At 49.2% G+C, this 17588-nt stretch overlaps 1 protein-coding gene across 3 annotated transcripts in view; it reads right to left on the bottom strand.

Moving 5' to 3' along the window:
* Positions 1–6453: 6453 nt before the first annotated feature.
* Positions 6454–17588, bottom strand: part of SLC26A11 (solute carrier family 26 member 11) — a 47907-nt gene continuing 36772 nt past the window's right edge. For all 3 annotated transcript variants that reach the window (XM_029599186.1, XM_029599187.1, XM_029599185.1), the window contains 2 exons: positions 9914–9989; positions 6454–9750 (listed from right to left, as the gene is read on the bottom strand). In XM_029599186.1, coding sequence (XP_029455046.1) covers positions 9713–9750; positions 9914–9989 — 114 coding nt within the window. In that variant the 3' untranslated portion in view covers positions 6454–9712. The remainder of the gene's footprint in view (positions 9751–9913; positions 9990–17588) is intronic.

Raw genomic sequence — 17588 nt, 5'->3', positions numbered from 1 at the left:
GAATGTATGAATGGTGGAAAAGTTAATTAAATTAATGTCTATAAAAAAAACACCAAACCTTCCAGAAACCCCTGTGTAGGTTCTGTTGGAGTGTGCTTGCTCCCCCCCCCCCCCCCTCACCTGACCGGCCAGAGCTCCAATCTCCCCTCCTACTCGGTGGTGCTCCGAGTGTTGTTGCACTCCCTGGTCTACCTGGAGGCACCACTTTTCCCTTCCTGTTCCTGCTCCCACGAGCAGAGAAGAGGTTTTCCTAAACTTCTCTCCTGTACGGCAGCCTAGCCTCCCCCTCCTGCTGTAGCTCTCTCTGGGTGCCTTTTTTTCCGCCTGTACGTTTCCTGCCGTCCCAAACCCAAAGAAAGATAAGAATATCTATTTACACTTTTTTTTCCTTGCCTTCTGAGGAACAGTGCGGGCTGTGGGTGGGGCTCAGCCCGGAGAGAATCGCAGCACAAGGCAGGTGTGTGTGTTGTTTTGCCTCGTTTGTCTGGTTTTGTGTTTCCTTCCCTGGTGGTATTCCAGTTCTGCTGCCAGTCCTGCGTCCTTCTTTTCCCCTACTTGCTACACAGACCCCTGTGCGCATGGGAGTGGCCCTCCCCTACAGGCCGATTCAGAAAAACGCGCGGGAGAGCTGGCCAGCACCCGCTCTCCCAGCGCGCGCACAGGCCCCGCTCCTGGGCGCGCAACTCAGGAGAGTGGCCAATGCTAATTAGGGCCCGCGGTAAAAGGAGGCGCTAGGGACACGTCCCGGACCCACGGGCCGATTTTCACTTTTTTTTTTTTTTACTTTTGGGGCCTCTGATTTAATATCGCCATGATATTAAGTCAGAGGGTGCACAGAAAAGCACTTCCCCAGCACCGGCAGAAATTAATGCCAGCCTTTGGACAGGCATTAATTTCTGAAAGTAAAATGTGCAGCTTGGCTGCACATTTTACTTTCTATATCGCGTGGGAATAACTAATAGGGCCATCAACATTCATTTGCATGTTGCAGGTGCTATTAGTTTCGTGGGGGGGGGGGTTGGATGTGTGTTTTCGACGTGCTATTACCCCTTAGGGGCGGATTTTAAAACCCCTGCGCACGCCGGCGCGCGTAAAGCCCCAGGACGCGCGTAAGTCCCGGGGCTTTCGAAACGGAAGGGAGGGGGCGTGTCCGGGGGCATTCCCGAAACGACGTGGCGTTCCGGGGGCGTGCCGCAGCGTTCCGGGGGCGTGGCGCCGGCCCAGGGGTGTGGTCGAGGCCTCCGGACCACGCCCCCGGAACCGGAGGACGGAGCGGGGCTGCCGGCGACAGGCGTAACTTTGCCGACAAAGGTAAGGGGGGGTTTAGATAGGGCCGGGGGAGTGGGTTAGGGAGGGGAAGGTGGGGGGAGGGCGAAGAAAAGTTCCCTCCGAGGCCGCTCCGAAATCGGAGGCCGCTCCAAAATCGGAGCGGCCTCGGAAGGAACAGGCAGGCCGCGCTGGGCTCGGTGCGCGCAGGTTGCACAAATGTGCACCCCCTTGCGCGCGCCGACCCCGGATTTTATAAGATACGCGCGGCTACGCGCGTATCTTATAAAATCTGGTGTACCTTTGTTCGCGCCGGTGGCCCGAACAAAAGTACCGGCGCGCGTATTGTTTTAAAATCCGCCCCTTACTGAATAAGGGGTAAAGCTAGCGCGTCGAAAACGCGTGTCCAAATGCGAGTTAACAGTGCGCTCCTCTGGGGTGCACTGTACTGTATCGGCCTGCTAATTAGGCTGGAGTAAGCGGTTTTCTTTTTCAACTTCCCCCCCACCCCCCTCCCCCGGACAGCTTGCAAGGGTTTTGCAAACAGGCTAGGTAAGCCAGTTAATCTTGTGTGCTTTAAACACAAGTCCTCCTTCTCTAACCCCCTTCCCTTACATTCCAGCAGGCTGACTTCTAAGCCATTGTTTGTTTTCCCCTCCTTCCCCCCCCCCCCCCCCTTGCTTTCCCTGGCACACGCCCTCTCCAGTGCTTTCTTTTTTCTTTTCTTAACACATTTTCCTTTTTTTTTTTCCTCTTCCTTATCTCCCTACCAGTAGGTAGGGAGATAACATTTTGATGTGTACTGACGTAGGCACGAATGACCTGCTTGAGTGTCCTATTCATTCTCTCTGTTTGCCCCTTAGACTGAGGATGGTAGGCAGAGGTGAAATCAAGAGAGATATCAAACTTCTTGCACAAAGCTTTCCAGAACTTGGCTGTAAACTGAGCTCCTCTGTCAGAGATGATGTGCTTTGGCATGCCGTGTAGACGAAAGATGTGGGTGATGAAAAGTTTTGCAAGTTCCATCGCTGAGAGCCACGAAGTGAGCCATCTTCGAGAAACGATCCACTGTTACCCAGATGGTATTGTTACCTCCCGAGAGTGGCAAGTCTACCACAAAGTCTGTAGCAATGTGAGTCCAGGGCTCGTCTAGTACTGCCAAGGGTTGAAGCAGGCCCCAAGGACGTCTGGGCGGCGGTTTCTGTCTCCCTCAATTGGAACAAGAAGCAACATAGGAGAACGTGTCTTCCTTCATGGTGGGCCACCAGTAGTACTTCTGTAGTTTAGCCAGAGTTCTGCGTTGACCAGGGTGTCCAGCCAGTTTAGAATCGTGAGCCCATGCTAACAGCTTTTTTCCTTAGGTTCCTGGGTACAATGGTCTTGCCCACAGGTACTGGGTGAGTAGCTGTCAAGATAACTCTTTTCGGGTCGATGATATGTTGGGGTTCATCAGGTACGTCCTCAGAGAGAAATGAGCGAGAGAGAGCATCTGCTCTGACATTCTTATCTCCAGGGTGGTATTTTAGCACAAAGTCAAATCTATTGAAGAACAGGGACCATCTCGCCTGCCTATGATTTAGGCGCTGAGCGTGACAGAGGTTCTTCAGACTTTTGTGATCCGTGAAAACAGTGATCTGATGTTGTGCACCTTCAAGCCACGGGCACCACTCTTCGAACGCCATCTTTATCACCAGTAGCTCTTTATCCCCAATGCAGTAGTTCTTCTCCGTTGGCGAGAAGCGCAGGGAGAAAAAGGAACATGGATGTAAGATCTTAGTGTCACTGGACTGGCTTAACACGGCCCCTATGGCTACGTCCGAGGCATCGACCTCAACGATGAAGGGCCGGGTAGGATCCGGATGTCGAAGGCATGGCTTACTCGAGAAGGCATCTTTCAGTTTCTGAAATGCTGTCACAGCTTCCTTAGACCAGTTGACGACTTTGGCTCCTTTCTTAGTCATCGCTGTTAGCGGAACAGTTAGTGAGGAGTAATTCTTGATGAATGTTCTGTAGTAGTTGGTAAATCCCAGAAATCGTCTAAGAGCCTTTAGACCCGTGGGTTGTGTCCATTTCTGAATGCTCTCCAGCTTCTGTGGGTCCATCTGGAAACCTTGGTTGGAAACAATGTACCCTAAGAAAGGATCTGATTCCTTGTGGAACTCGCACTTAGACAACTTGGCATATAGGCGGTTCTCGCGAGTCTTTGCATCCTCCAGATGAGTGTTCATGTCCTGGGAAAATATCAAGATGTCATCTAAGTATACAAAGACACATTTGTAAAGTAGATCACGCAGAATGTCATTCATCATGTTTTGGAAGACAGCTGGGGCGTAGCACAAGCCGAAGGGCATCACTAGATACTCAAAGTGCCCATCCCGGGTATTGAAGGCTGACTTCCATTCATCGCCAGAGTGGATGCAGACTAGATTGTAGGCTCCCTTGAGATCGAGCTTGGAGAATATCTTGCCTCCCTGTAGTCTATCGAATAGCTCTGAGATGAATGGTAAGGGATAGTGGTCTTTCACAGTGATCTCGTTTAGACCTCTGTAGTCAATGCATGGATGCAATGTTCCATCCTTCTTCCCCACAAAGAAAAAGCCTGCGCCGGCAGGAGACTTGGAGGGTCTTATAAAGCCTTTCTGAAGGTTCTTCTGTATGTACTCAGACATAGCTTTATTTTCTACTACGGAGAGAGGGTAAACTCTTCCTTTGGGTGGTTCAGTGTTAGGCTTTCAGTTGATGGCGCAGTCATAGGATCTGTGTGGAGGTAGTACGTACGCAGCTTCTTTGGAAAATACATCTTGAAAAGCTGCATACTGAGGCGACAACCCAGGCATCTACGGGGTAGTTGGCATGCAGGGTATTGGAGAAACCTCCATCAGACATTTACCATGGCAATCCAGGCCCCAATGTGAAAGTTCCAGAGTAGCCCAATTGAATTGAGGCATATGCTGCTGCAGCCCCGGTAGCCCCAGACCTAAAGGATGCATGGCCTTCTCTAGTACAAAGGAGGAAATAGTCTCTGAATGGAGAGCACCGGTCCGTAAACTCACTGGGTCGGTGAGCTGGGTTACTTCACCCGGTAAGGGCTCCCTATGAATTGAAGATAGGAGTAGTGGAGACGTCATGGTTGTGGTGGGGATCCACAAGTGCTCCACCAATCGTTTCAAAATGAAGTTGCCTCCTGCTCCAGAGTCCACAAGAGCAAGAGTCTGGTATTCTAAGGGTCTGCAGATCAAAGATACCGGAAGAGAGAGTGGAGAAGAGGGTGCAATTAGACCTAAGAAGAGTCCTCCCACAGGACTTAGGTCTTCCAGTTTCCTGGACATATAGGGCATGTTTGTACAGCATGGCCAGCTTGTCCACAATACATTTATTTATTTATTTATTTAGAGGCTTTTCTATACCGATATTAGTGGGTACATCATATCGGTTTACATCAAACTGAAGGTAGAAATTACATAAAACAGGGAAGGGGGTGGGATTGCAGTGACTAAAAACTAGAGAACTAACTAAAAGGAAGGCGAGAAATAGAAACTGAAGAGAAATAACATGATACATGATACAACACATGCATAGTCCCAACCTCTTCCGCGTTCTTCCCTCTTTTGAAGTCAGGTGACTGTGGCCTAATTGCATTGGTTCTTCTTCGCCCGCGACTGGACCCGAGGGAACAGGCCTGGGCACTGACTTAACTCAAGTATCACCCTGAAGGGATCTTCTGGGAGTCTTGGTCTCATGAACCTTGTCACGAAGTCGGCGATCAATCCTTGTTGCCAACTTGACCAGTTCCGCCAAGGTCTCAGGCATCTCGTGAGCTGCCAGCTCGTCTTTCAAACGAGAGTTCAATCCTTCAAAGAAGAGGGTCCTCAGGCATTTAGGGTCCCAATGTAATTCTGACGCCAGTGTCTTGAATTCTAAGGTGAAGTCTGCTAAAGGTTTATTACCTTGCTTCATGTGAACCAACAAAGATCCTGCAGTCATGTGCCGGGCAGGGTCATTGAAGACTGACTTGAACAGTTCAAGGAACCCAGCAAGATCCTGTAGGATAGGGTCATCACGCTCCCACAGAAAGAGGCCCAAGCCAAAGCTCTTCCATCCAGATAAGACAAAATGTAGGTGGTCTTGGCATAGGCTATAGGAAAATGATTAGGTTGCAGAGAAAAGTGCATGCAACATTGGTTGATAAATCCTCTACATTTCCAAACTTCCCCCCCGCGAAGTGTGTTGGAGTAGATAGAGGTACAATTGTCTTGACCGTCACTTCTGGCGGTGTAACTTCTTTACCTGTGGTGTTTGGTGAATTCATCTGTGCGTGCAGCTGGTTAAATGCAGCAGTCAAATTCTCCAGCGCGTTCTGCTGTTTGGAGATTCGCTGGGCCAGGCCTGGAATGGCCTGCAATGCAGTGAGCTGAGCCGAATCCATGGACTTAGCAATCTGTTATGGTTTTGAGGTGTTTGGGTGGATTCTTGGGTTCTGTGGAGATGACCACGCCCACAGGGAGGAGCCCCGTGAGGAGCAACAGAACTAGGCTAGACTCTAGATGCACAAACAGAGAGTTATGTCTTTTATTGTACAGCAGAGGTATACCACCAGAGGTGGCAGTAGTGAGGTAATCCAGAGGTAGCAGTCCAGGGACCCTCACCGAGATGGTATAGGAAATCCAGGAACAGGTTCCCAGCGTGGCAGAGCTGTAGATGAGACAGACTGAGAAGTTAGATTACTCACAGAGTTGGTGGCTGAAAAGGTGAAGATTCCAACAGGCAGACGTAGTTGAGTACAGGCACTGTACCAAGGAGAGCAGGCCCTCGAGGAGCGAGTATCTGATCCCAGATAGGCACCTGAAAAGAGAGCAGAGGGCCCCCAAGGAGCGGGTACCCAAAGTTAGTGAGTTACCCTGAAGGGCAGAGAGAGTTTCCAGCAGCAGCAAGGAAGAGACGGAATAGCGCAGACCAGACTGAGGCTGATCCTTGCTAAGTCAACGACCTAGCAAACACGGGCAGGCTAAATACCCGGATGGCGTGACTTCACTCGAGGGGGACACCCCTGAGGTTCCCGCCATGATGTGGATAAAGACGTAGGTGGCATGCACGCACGCACCCTAGGAGGCCCTTAGGAGAAACATGGCATGAGGCTTTGCCATAGCCATTCTGGGGATGCCGGAGGGGGCGGCAAGCAGACGCGGCGGCAGCCATCTTTCTAAGGCTAGTGGGGAGAGCAGAGAAAAAGGTGAGGCACAAGGGTCGAAGCTGTCTGGTGTTACTTATAGCTGTTGATTCCGTCGGTCTCAAAGAACATGCTCACATAAACTTTTCCTCCTGCTGTTGAAATTGATTGTCCTGGCTGGCCACAGACTGTATAGCCAGATGTCATCAAATTGTTGCCAGTTGAGAGTTTCCAGGAGGAAGGGAACTCACTGCAGAGTTCCACTGTCCTCTGATCTCAGGCAGCAATGGGACTGCAGAAGGGACCTGAGTCTTTGGACTCAAACAATAGTAGGCAGAAGCCACCAATGAACCTCCTTGCGCTTCCAGCAACTTCAATGACCCAAACTCTGATTTATGCATTGACCTGGCATCATGGCTTCAACTCCAATCAATTGGCCCATGAGCAGCCTGTATTGGAGCAGCTGCAAACTTCCTCTTTCTTTTTTGACCCATTGGGCCTTGATAGAGTCCAGCAAACCAGGGACACCCCACATCAGATACCCAGTGCTTCTGCTATCTTGGATCCTCCTCCAAAATTGACACTGGTGCAAATATAAAGGGACTTAATAAGGACATTACCAGACATGGTTGTAGCATTTGGCTGGCTGCAGGACAGCCTCATGACCGGCCACACTCACCCAGGAGCTGCTGACCCACCCAACGCCGAGATCTCATCCTTTGCGGCACAGACGATAACACCCACGTACACTCAGCACATTTCGCAGCAGGAAACTTGTCTTGGCACTGGAAGATGACATCATGGGAGGCAGGGCATTTAATCTCCAGCTGCCCATTCACTGACACCTCAGCAACAGGTCCCCTGTCTTGCCTGCATAGCTGGTTGCTATTCTTTGTCTTGCCTTCTGCCCTTCCATTGTGCCTTGCCTTATTGACTTGTCCATACCCTTGCCCATCTGCCTTCCTTGTCTGACCTTCCCTGACTTGCCTGGTCCCTTGGCGTTTCATTTGTCTTGGCTTCATTCTCTGGTATTGACTTCTGCCGTGGACCTCTCACCTGATGCCTAGTACTAACCTCAGCTATGGACCTCAACCACAGCCTGCACCTGGTTACTGTCTAGATTGCTGCCTGCCCTGACCTGTGGCTTAGACCTGGTTACTGCCTGAGCACTGCATGCCCTGACTTCTGCCTGTGCCTGGACTCTTCTCTCTCTACCACTCCTCAAAAGATACTCGCCTAAGTCCTGCCAGCCCCTGGAACCCAAGGGTGTATCCTCCATCTGTCAACGAGAGCCTAATAGAATCACTGACTAGGTTGCTTTAACTACACCACAGTATACGGGCTACCATAACAATGGTCTTTCAGGAGCTGTACATTCTGCACATCATTCCTAGCTTATTCTGCACTGACCTGAGGAAGGGAGCCACTTATTTATTAAATTAGGCTATTACAAGTGTTTCCATTGCAGCTGGTTTGTTGACCTTTATTTCTCTGTAAAGAGAAGAAAATAATTGTTTGTGGAAGCTGGTCCCATCTACCCTCTATTTGGAGTAGAAAACTTCCAGGTTGAAGTTACCTGAAGTCCTGTTCTTCCTTTCTCCAGCATCAGAGGATTTGGTCCTTGAATGTTTGCTAAATGCCTCCTACCTATGCACCCCCTGCAAAATATGGATATATCAACAATATACTGAAAATGATCTTTATTTTTCATAATGCTGAGTCATTTTGATTTTTTACTATGCCATTTGTATGATCCCCTAAATAGAAGCCAGTGTGGGGTGATAAGAATTGAGTGCATCTACTCTTTTGCCATATCCATGTCACAAGTAAATAGTGATACTGCTTATGGAGTGCATGATGTTGTTTGTCTCCTCTCACAGTCATCAGGCATCATTCTGTCCCAGCTGGCCACAAACAGCTGGAAGTATCATCAGTAGGTCTATAAAGCTGTTTACCCTTCCATGCCATTGATAGCTTCACACATAGTAGACAATGACAGATAAAGACCAAATGGGCCCATCCAGACTGCCCAGTTGAGTTTCTTCCTCTTTGGGTCGATGAACACATAAATTTCCCATTTGCAACCCAACATTTAACACGCCCTCTCCCTCAAAATCTTGTCAGTCACCTGATTTCTCAACCCTTTACGCACCACTGCTCTCTCCATACCTTTCCCAAAGAAGGCCAAAATCTGTTAAAAATGTGGGTCTCCACCCCTTTATGGTTATACCAGCCTTCACCATCTTCAGCTCTGATTCTTACAAGACCAATACTTAATCCAACACACAGGCATCCCTCCAAGTTTTGTAATAATCCCCAAAACCATCAAAATTAGTAAAGCTGTGGTACAAAAAAAAAAAAAAAGCCTGCTCCTGATCAAAGTTTTTGTTTTAACTATGGACCTTCCATGCAAGTTACTACTGTTATAAGACACTGTACACCCTTCTCTGCCACAGAGCTGGGATTTAGTGAAGTACACTCTTCTATGCCAGCAGTGAGTGCTGTGATATAGATCTGTCCAACCTTCCATGCCACCAGTATATTTCAGAGCTGTGATATAGTGCTGTAGACCTTTAAAATGGGGTATTACAATGTTATTGCTGGTATAATTTGAGTGTTAATGAACACCAAGGCTAGACAGTCTCCTTGGTGACTTTGGCATATAGTAAGGGATTGGTGGAGCCAAACAAAACAGGTAGGGTTCCCATAACTGCAGAAAACTTTTTTTTTTCTGATTGTTTCTATAACTTAGCATATGGTATTGTTTGATTCAACAATATTCTCTTGTCCTCACTGCAGATGAGGTGCGAGAGCTTTCACAAAACTCCTGTAGGGGGTAGGGGAGAGTTTATTTTAGTAGTGTGCAGCAGTGTCTCCACCTGTTTTTTTGAGTTACTCCATCATTCACTCACTGTCTCACTGTTGTGGGATACCAGAATCTCAGAATCCAGTGAGGATATTCCTTGAAGTACCATCCATCACTTCTGAACTACAACATGTCCTATAAAACTGCTGGTGATGCTTGGCAGTAGCATACAATGATGTCCTGAATTTCAGAGCAGGTTTGGTTCGGTAATACCCTCTCATTCCCTGAAGGACCTCACGCCGACAGCTGCCACCTGACCTAAATACATTTTTGACAGTAGTACTGTAGCTCCAGAAAAAGTGATAGACATCCCAAAGGCTGGCACAACACAGGGCTACATTGCCCATGGACAAGGGCCCCTGTTACAATGGTGGTGTTTCTGGTGAATTCTTGTTGGCAGGGAGAAGCAAGGGCTATTCATTGCTGTCCGCATCCTCCTGGTGTTCTTTTCCTGCAGGAGAGGTATGGGAGATAAATCAGTCAGTCTGTCAGACAATCACCACCTCTATCCAATCACCTCCAGGGTTCCCCTAGCAAAAGCTCAACTATCCAGTCCCACATCAGATTCATTATTGGATTTCTGCTTACAATCCAAGCCAAAGAACACATTTTACCTCCTGCATCCTCCCTGGCTTGAAATGGACGCAGTCCTCCGATCTTGGCTGACAGCAGAACCTGGAGAACAGGATCCTAGAGAGTGAGGGATAAGAAAGGCTTTCCTTCAGCAGGCCAAAGGAGAAATGAACCCAACCTAAATCTTTTCCTCACTTCACCCCAAGTGTTTCTTTTGCTATGAGGAGTTCAGCATGCAGTTCAACACACCCCCCCCCCCTACCCTTCTCTTACACATACAATCATTTACACACTGTCCCCTTCCCTCACTGATGTAGCACAGTAACACAGTGCAGGGATAGTTTAGGACTGCAGAGCATTCCATTCTGTATAGTGGGCCAATGAAACAAGATTATACATTTTAAAGGGCAAGAGGTCTGCAGTAATTCCACACAACTCCTTTTCTCCCATCATCCATGAACAGACCTGATGGTTCAGCCATATCTGTCTATATATGTTGCTACTTGTATGCATGTCCTGATGAAATACAGCCAGCTCAGCATCTGTGTGATCTTACTCCACAGCAAAGCTGATCTCTGACAGCTGTGCAGACAATGCAGGCAAAACAATCGGGGCGAAGCCAGACTAAGAGCCTGCCTGAGTGATAAGGTCAATTTGTAAACAGAGGTGCTCACTCTTATCTTACAACAGGCACCAGAAGACTGACATGTGACAAGGAAGAGTAACTGATATGTGAGATCAAAGGAAGACCTGGGAGGTTAGGCAGCACCTTGAGAAAATACCAGCAGACAGGTAGCTCTGGGTAAAAAACAATGAAGAGAATTTTCAGAGAGCCAGCACATACAGGCCGATACAGTACAGTACGCTCCGGTGGAGTGCACTGTTAGCCCACGATTGGTCGCGCATTTTCGATGCGCTATTTTTACCCCTTATACAGTAAGGGGTAATAGCACGTCGAAAACATGCGGCCAACCCCCCTGAAACTAATAGTGCCCTCAACATAGTTATTCCCGTGCGATACAGAAAGTAAAATGTGCAGCCAAGCCGCACAATTTACTTTCAGAAATTAACGCCTGCCCAAAGGCTGGCGTTAATTTCGGCTGGCACTGGGAAAGTGTACAGAAAAGCAGTAAAAACTGCTTTTCTGTACACCCTCCAACTTAATATCATAGCGATATTAAGTCGGGGGCCCCAAAAGTAAAAAAAAAAGTAAAAAATAAAAAATTCTGCCCGCAGGTCAGAAGACAGACGCTCAATTTTGCTGGCGTCCATTTTCCGAACCTGTAGCTGTCAGCGGGTTCGAGAACAGACATCGGTAAAATTGAGCGTCGGCTGTCAAACCTGCTGACAGCCGCCGCTTCTGTCAAAAAGGAGGCGCTAGGGACGTGCTAGAGTCCCTAGCGCCTCCTTTTACCGCGGGCCATCATTTGCATGTTGTTCCCTCCTGAAACGCGCGCACAGGAGAGTGGCCTGTGCGTGTGTCGGGAGAGCGGGCGCTCGTCGGCTCTCCCGCGACTTTTACTGAATCGGCCTGTATGTAGGTTATCCAGGTAAAGTTAAGTGCATAACTTTTCTCAGATAGGCAGTGGGACTTAATGCATACAAGTCTCCCGCTGAATATACTCAGAGTGGCACGCATAACTTTATGTGGGTAAAATGTTAGGACTGTGATTTTTCTGCCCAATCTTAGCACATAACTTTCCCCGGACTGCACTTACTGTGTGGGTTCACTGCGAAAAGCTGAGCCCCGCCCCTGTACACCTCCACTGATGCCCCTTTTTGTGCAGATAAAGTTGTGGCCACAAAATTTGGGAAAATCTTCAAAGCTCAATTTTTGTGCAAAAAGTTACCCACCCAAAAACTTTGAAATTGACCTCTTTATAACTATTATTGAATCTATCCTCAAGTGTTCTCAGAAGTTAGCGGAGGGATGAGTAGGGCTAATTGTTCCTAGTAATTATATCAATTCTCACTGTTGTGGCTATACTTTCTACTTGTATTCTAGACCTAGGTCTTAGGCAGGTGATGCCTAGGAAATGTAACTGCAGTGATTATTATAATGATTAAGTTACTGGATTTGGAAAAGGTGCTGCTCTGTGGTCTCATGTTTATAAGTGGCAACATGAATATGCCCTTTAACCAGTGTGAAAATATACATTCACTCAAGAAGAAGCAGGGTTATAACTTCTGCTCAAAGCTAGTTGTTAAGTGATGGAGGGTCCAGGCTGTGAGAGTTGAGAATGGCTGGGGGATGGGGAGGGGATATGCAACCCATGCCTGCCTGTACGAGATCAAAAGTAGAAACAGGTTCCCTGTACGTACCCGGATCAGTCCAGACAGTAGGTTATGTCCCCCTTCCAGCGGATGGAGTCAGAGAAATACTCGAAAGGCGCCCTCATATAAGCAGGTGCACCCTCTGCGTCCCTTCAGTATTTATCTGACTCCAGCAGATGTGAGTGGTATAACCTATTAGCTTTCCTTTCTCTTGTTGGCTCTTGTTCTTGTCTATGGATGGATCAAGTTTAATTTAAAAAGAAGAAGAAATTTTTCAGACTGATTGAAGTTAGTCAGGGTTCTCAGTGCTGGGGCATTGAGGAAACTTGCAGGCACATCTATCTCCATATTTTTTACTTGTTTTTGCATGTGGGGTAAGTTCTGTCTCATTTTCTTCTCAGGTCTTGAGTGTTTCTTTCACTTTTGGGGTGATAGTTGGTGGTCGAACCTCTCCCCCTTCTTCCAACGACGACACGCTGCCCTGAGAAGCTGTTTGCCTCGGGGCAGCGCTAGCAGAGAGGCGACATTCCTCTGCTCAAAACAAAAACAAAAAACAGTAAGATATCATAACCGGAGTTTCATAGAGGGACTTATAGTCGTCGATATTTTGGAGCGGAGGCTCATTCCCATTCTAGTCTCAGTTCGGGGGTGATATATTGATCGGGCTACCTGGCTCCCTCCTCCCATGCCTGGGTCCCAGCTCTCCAGGGAAAGCCTTTGCTCCAGGTGCCTTCCCGGCGGGGAGGGCCCCTCAAGCCTGCCTACCCGCTTGGCAGCACATTCTCAGTTGCGCCGGCCTCCGGGGGGCGACCCTGTTCCCGTCTAGCGCGGGAACAGCGGCCATTTTGTTATCTGAGCTGGCTGCCCCAGCGCAGCCCGCTGGGGATTCAGATCTCGGATTTTCACTGTCGCCACCTCTTCTGACCTCCGTGGACCCTCCGGACCTCACTACAACCTCGGGGAACTCGGTGGGGGCCCCTCCTGACCCTTCCCCCGCGGGGCCGTTTGACAGATTTTGTTCTCCTGCTCCACAATGCTTAACAGAGCAGATTAGAGCTACCCAGTGATAGCATGGGGGCTGGGGCTACCGCAGGGTCCGGCTGGTTCCACATCCCAGCTGTCTGGCTCTGGCGCCTCAGGATCCTCTGCTGCCTACACTGCCGGATCCTGATTTGGATGATTAGACAGCGCACATGCAGGTCGAAGGAGATGACACTAGGGTCCTGCGTCTTTTTCAAAGTGAAGAACTGGACCCTCTAATCCCCCATGTTCTGAGAGAACTGGATATTGATGCCCCGGAGGACACTCCTGGGTCTAGTACTACAGCTAAGAAGGGGGATCCCGTCTTGGCAGGGCTATGCCCCCCAGCAAAGACTTTTCCTTTCCATGAGATGCTCCTCCAATTGTTGCCCAGGGAGTGGGATACCCCTGATGCCACTCTCAGTGTCGGCGGTCACCAAACAGACGACAATCCCGGTCATGGGTGGCACTGCTCTTCGGGATCTCCAAGACCGAAAGCTCGAGGTCTACCTCAAGAGGATCTTTGAGGTCTCTGCTCTAGGGGTCAGAGCTGCTGTCTGTAGTTCTCTTATGCAGCGTGCAGGTCTCAGATGATTTCAGCAACTGTTCAGTGCACAAGACCTGCCTCAGGAGGAAGCGCAGGAGGCGAAGCGATTGGAATCTGTCATAGCTTATGAAGCAGATGCGCTATACGACCTCCTCCATGTTCTGGCCAGATCAATGGTCTCTGCGGTCTCTGCGAGACGTCTCCTTTGGCTTCGCAATTGGTTGGCGGATTCTTCATCTAAGCATCTAAGCTGGATCTTTGCCTTTCAAAGGGAAGTTGCTTTTTGGAGAGGACCTGGGGCAGATCATTAAATCCCTCAGGGAGAACAAAGTGCATAAGTTGCCTGAGGATCGGCCACGGACCTCCAGAACGTTCAGCTCCTCTAGGAGTCGCTTCAGGGGTCAGCGACGTTTTCGCCAGTCCAGGCCAGGCTCGCAGAGGCAGCCGTCGGCTCAGTCCCAGTCCTGGTTCCATTCCTTTCGAGGTCGTAGGCCAGCCCGAGATAACTCCTCTCAGGGGAGTTCTTCCAAGTTTTCCCAATGAAGCTGTACCAGCCCTCTCCTCAACGCCAAGGATAGGGGGATGGCTTCGTCTCTTCTACAAGGAGTGGGTCAAGATTATTTCGGATCACTGGGTCCTGGATATTATAAAGCACAGCTACGCTTTAGAATTTTCTTGGCCATTAAGAGACAGGTTTCTCTTCTCCCCGTGCGGCCCAGTGAAGAAGCGACTCATCGTTCGTCGGACGCTCGACCAGCTCCTAGCTCTGGGAACCATTCTTCTGGTCCCTCTAGCGGAACAAGGGTTAGGCCATTATTCCATTTATTTCATGGTCCCCAAAAAGGAGGGCTCCTTCCGACCAATCTTCAATCTCATGATGGTCAACAGAGCCCTCAGGATCCCTCGCTTCCGGATGGAAATGTTGCGGTCCGTCATTGCAGCAGTTCACCACAGGGAGTTTCTGGTTTCCTTGGACTTGATGGAGGCTTATCTCCTCATCCTGATTCTCAAGGAGCATCAACGTTTTCTGCGCTTCAAGATCCTGGGGCAACACTTCCAGTTTCAGGGGCTACCCTTCGGCCTCGCAACTGCGCCCCGCAGCCCTATGGAGAGAGGGAATTCTTGATCATCCCTACCTGGACAACTGGCTCATTTGGGCAAAGACCAGGGCCCTATGACAGCAGGCCATCAAAGTCCTACGGCTCCTCCATTCCCTGGGATGGATTGTCAATTTTGCCAAGAGCAGTCTCACTCCCTTGCGATCGCTCGACTTCTTGGGAGCCCACTTCAACACCAGCGTGAGCAAGGTGTTTCTTCGTCCGGATCAGGCCAGTCCCTCATCTCTCAGATACAGAGCTTCAGTTGCCTCCCGCTCCCCTCAGCAGGGGACTATCTCCAGGTTCTGGGCTCTATGGCTTCAACTATCAATTTGGTTCCTTGGGCCTTTGCGCACATGCGTCCTTTGCAGAGAGCTTTACTCTCCCGCTGGAAGTCGGTGTCACAGGAGTTCCATGCCCTCCTTCCCCTATCGGATCTTGCCACGGACAGCCTGGGTTGGTGGCTCAGTCTGGATCACTTGTTGAAGGGAGTGGACTTGGAGGTCCCTCAGTGGGTAATCCTTACCATGGATGCCAGCTTCTCGGACTGGGGGGCGGTATGTCAAACCCAATCAGCGCAGGGGCAGTGGATGTTGGTTCAGGTGACATGGCCAATAAATCGACTGGAAACCAGAGCAGTCCGCCTCGCATTGAAGCATATCCTCCCACTGGTTCATCATCGGGCCGTGAGGGTTCTCTCTGACAACACGATCACAGTTGCATACATCAATCGTCATGGAGGGACAAGGAGCTGGCATGTCTCTCTGGAAGTGGACCAGCTGATGGCATGGGCAGAGCGTCACCTCTCTCGCTTAGCGGCGTCCCACATACCCGGGGTGGACAATGTGCAAACGGATTTCTTAAGCAGACAGCACATAGACCCCAGAGAGTGGGAACTCTCTGAGGATGCAGTGGCTCTTCTCTTCCATCGTTGGGGAACCCCCCACATGGACCTCATGACCATTCAAAGGAATGCAAAGGCTCCACGCTTCTTCAGTCACAGAAGGGAGCATGGTGCAGGAGTGGATGCCCTGGTCCTACCATGGCAGTGTCATCTCCTGCTCTACATGTTCCTACCATGGCCCCTGGTGGGAAAAGTAATTCGGAGAATAGAGGTCCACCAGGGACCCATAATCCTTGTGGCGCCCGAATGGCCACGACGGCTATAGTTTGTGGACTTGATCAACCTCAAAGTGGACAGTCCTCTTCAGTTGGGACATCTACCGAACCTCCTACATCAGAGTCCAGTATTTTTCGACAGGGCAGATCACTTCTTTCTTGCGGCCTGGCTTTTGAGAGGTGCAGGTTAGGAAGACGAGGTTATCAAGAGGATGTTATTTCAACCCTCCTCAAGGCCAGGAAGACTTCCACGTCTCTCTCCTACGTCAGGATATGGAAGGTTTTTGAGGCCTGGTGTGAGTCCATCAACATCTCTCCACGTCTCGCTTCAATAGCCCAAATCCTGTCCTTCCTCCAGCGAGGTCTGGAGAAAGGATTAGCCTATAATTCGCTGCGGGTCCAAGTGGCAGCCCTCGGCTCCCTCATCCGGCATCTGGACGGGGCTCCTCTGTCATCTCATCCTGACATTGTTCATTTTTTGAAGGGAGTCAAGCATGAGAAGCCTCCGGTCCTCACTCTATACCCCTCTTGGAGTCTCAATTTGGTACTCCGCATTCTGAGCGGTCCTCCTTTCGAACCGCTGACGAGTGCTACGCTCAAGGATTTGATGCTCAAGACAGTCTTCCTGGTCTCCATCACTTCCGCCCGCAGGATCTCGGAGCTCCAGGCTCTCTCCTGCAGGGAGCCCTACCTCCGTTTCACGGATTCCGGGGTATCCTTAACCACAGTCCCATCTTCTACTCGGCCTCCCAGCCAACACCATAAAACCCTTACAGATGCTGCAAAACGCCTCCGCCAGGATTCTAAGATCAACAAAAGAAACCATATTACCCTGATCCTGAGAAACCTCACTGGCTCCCAATTAAGTTCAGAATCACATACAAAGTTCTAACAATCATACACAAATCTATTCACAATCTCATCTCTCTGGAACTCAATATCCCTTTCCAACCACATATACCTTCCAGACCGGAGAGAACAGCTTATAGAGATACTCTCCTCGCCCCACACATCAAGACATCTTTAAATAAACGAACTCTATCCACAGCGGGCCCTGCGCAATGGAACTCTACACCTCCAGAACTCCAGCAAGAACCATGCCCGATCACCTTTAAAAAGAGACTCAAAACCTGGCTATTCGAACAAGCTTTTAATTTAGACCAATAATTCCCTCTTACTTCACCTTACTATCCTACAAGCTACTCTATCAGATTCCCTCAGATTATATATCAGTTTAGCTTTCCTACTCTGCAGTCAACCAGTCCAAATATATGCTCCATGTACAGTAACTTTAATTATTCCAGTACGCACCTAGATCCTTAGCCAGGTTAGTCTTATCCCCTCCAAAGAATCTTATTACCTTTATTTATTCGTTTGTACTTTATTTCCCCACTTCCGTTTTGATCCAAGTTTATCTCCCTTGTTCAATGTAATCGCATTCTCACATGCATGTTAATGTTCTAATGTAAACCGAAGTGATATGTAACTCTGCTACATGAATTTCGGTATATAAAACTGTTGAATAAATAAATAAAAATAAATAAAATCTTTTCTGCCTAAAGTGGTTTTGGCGTTTCATGTGAATCAATCAGTGGAACTTCCATCCTTTTCGCATGACGACTCCAGGGAGCTTCGCCGCCTTGATGTCAAACGCGTTCT

This window comes from Rhinatrema bivittatum, chromosome 4, assembly GCF_901001135.1.
Source record: "Rhinatrema bivittatum chromosome 4, aRhiBiv1.1, whole genome shotgun sequence".
NCBI classification, from domain to species: domain Eukaryota; kingdom Metazoa; phylum Chordata; class Amphibia; order Gymnophiona; family Rhinatrematidae; genus Rhinatrema; species Rhinatrema bivittatum.
This window is presented reverse-complemented; position numbering and strand designations above follow the sequence as displayed.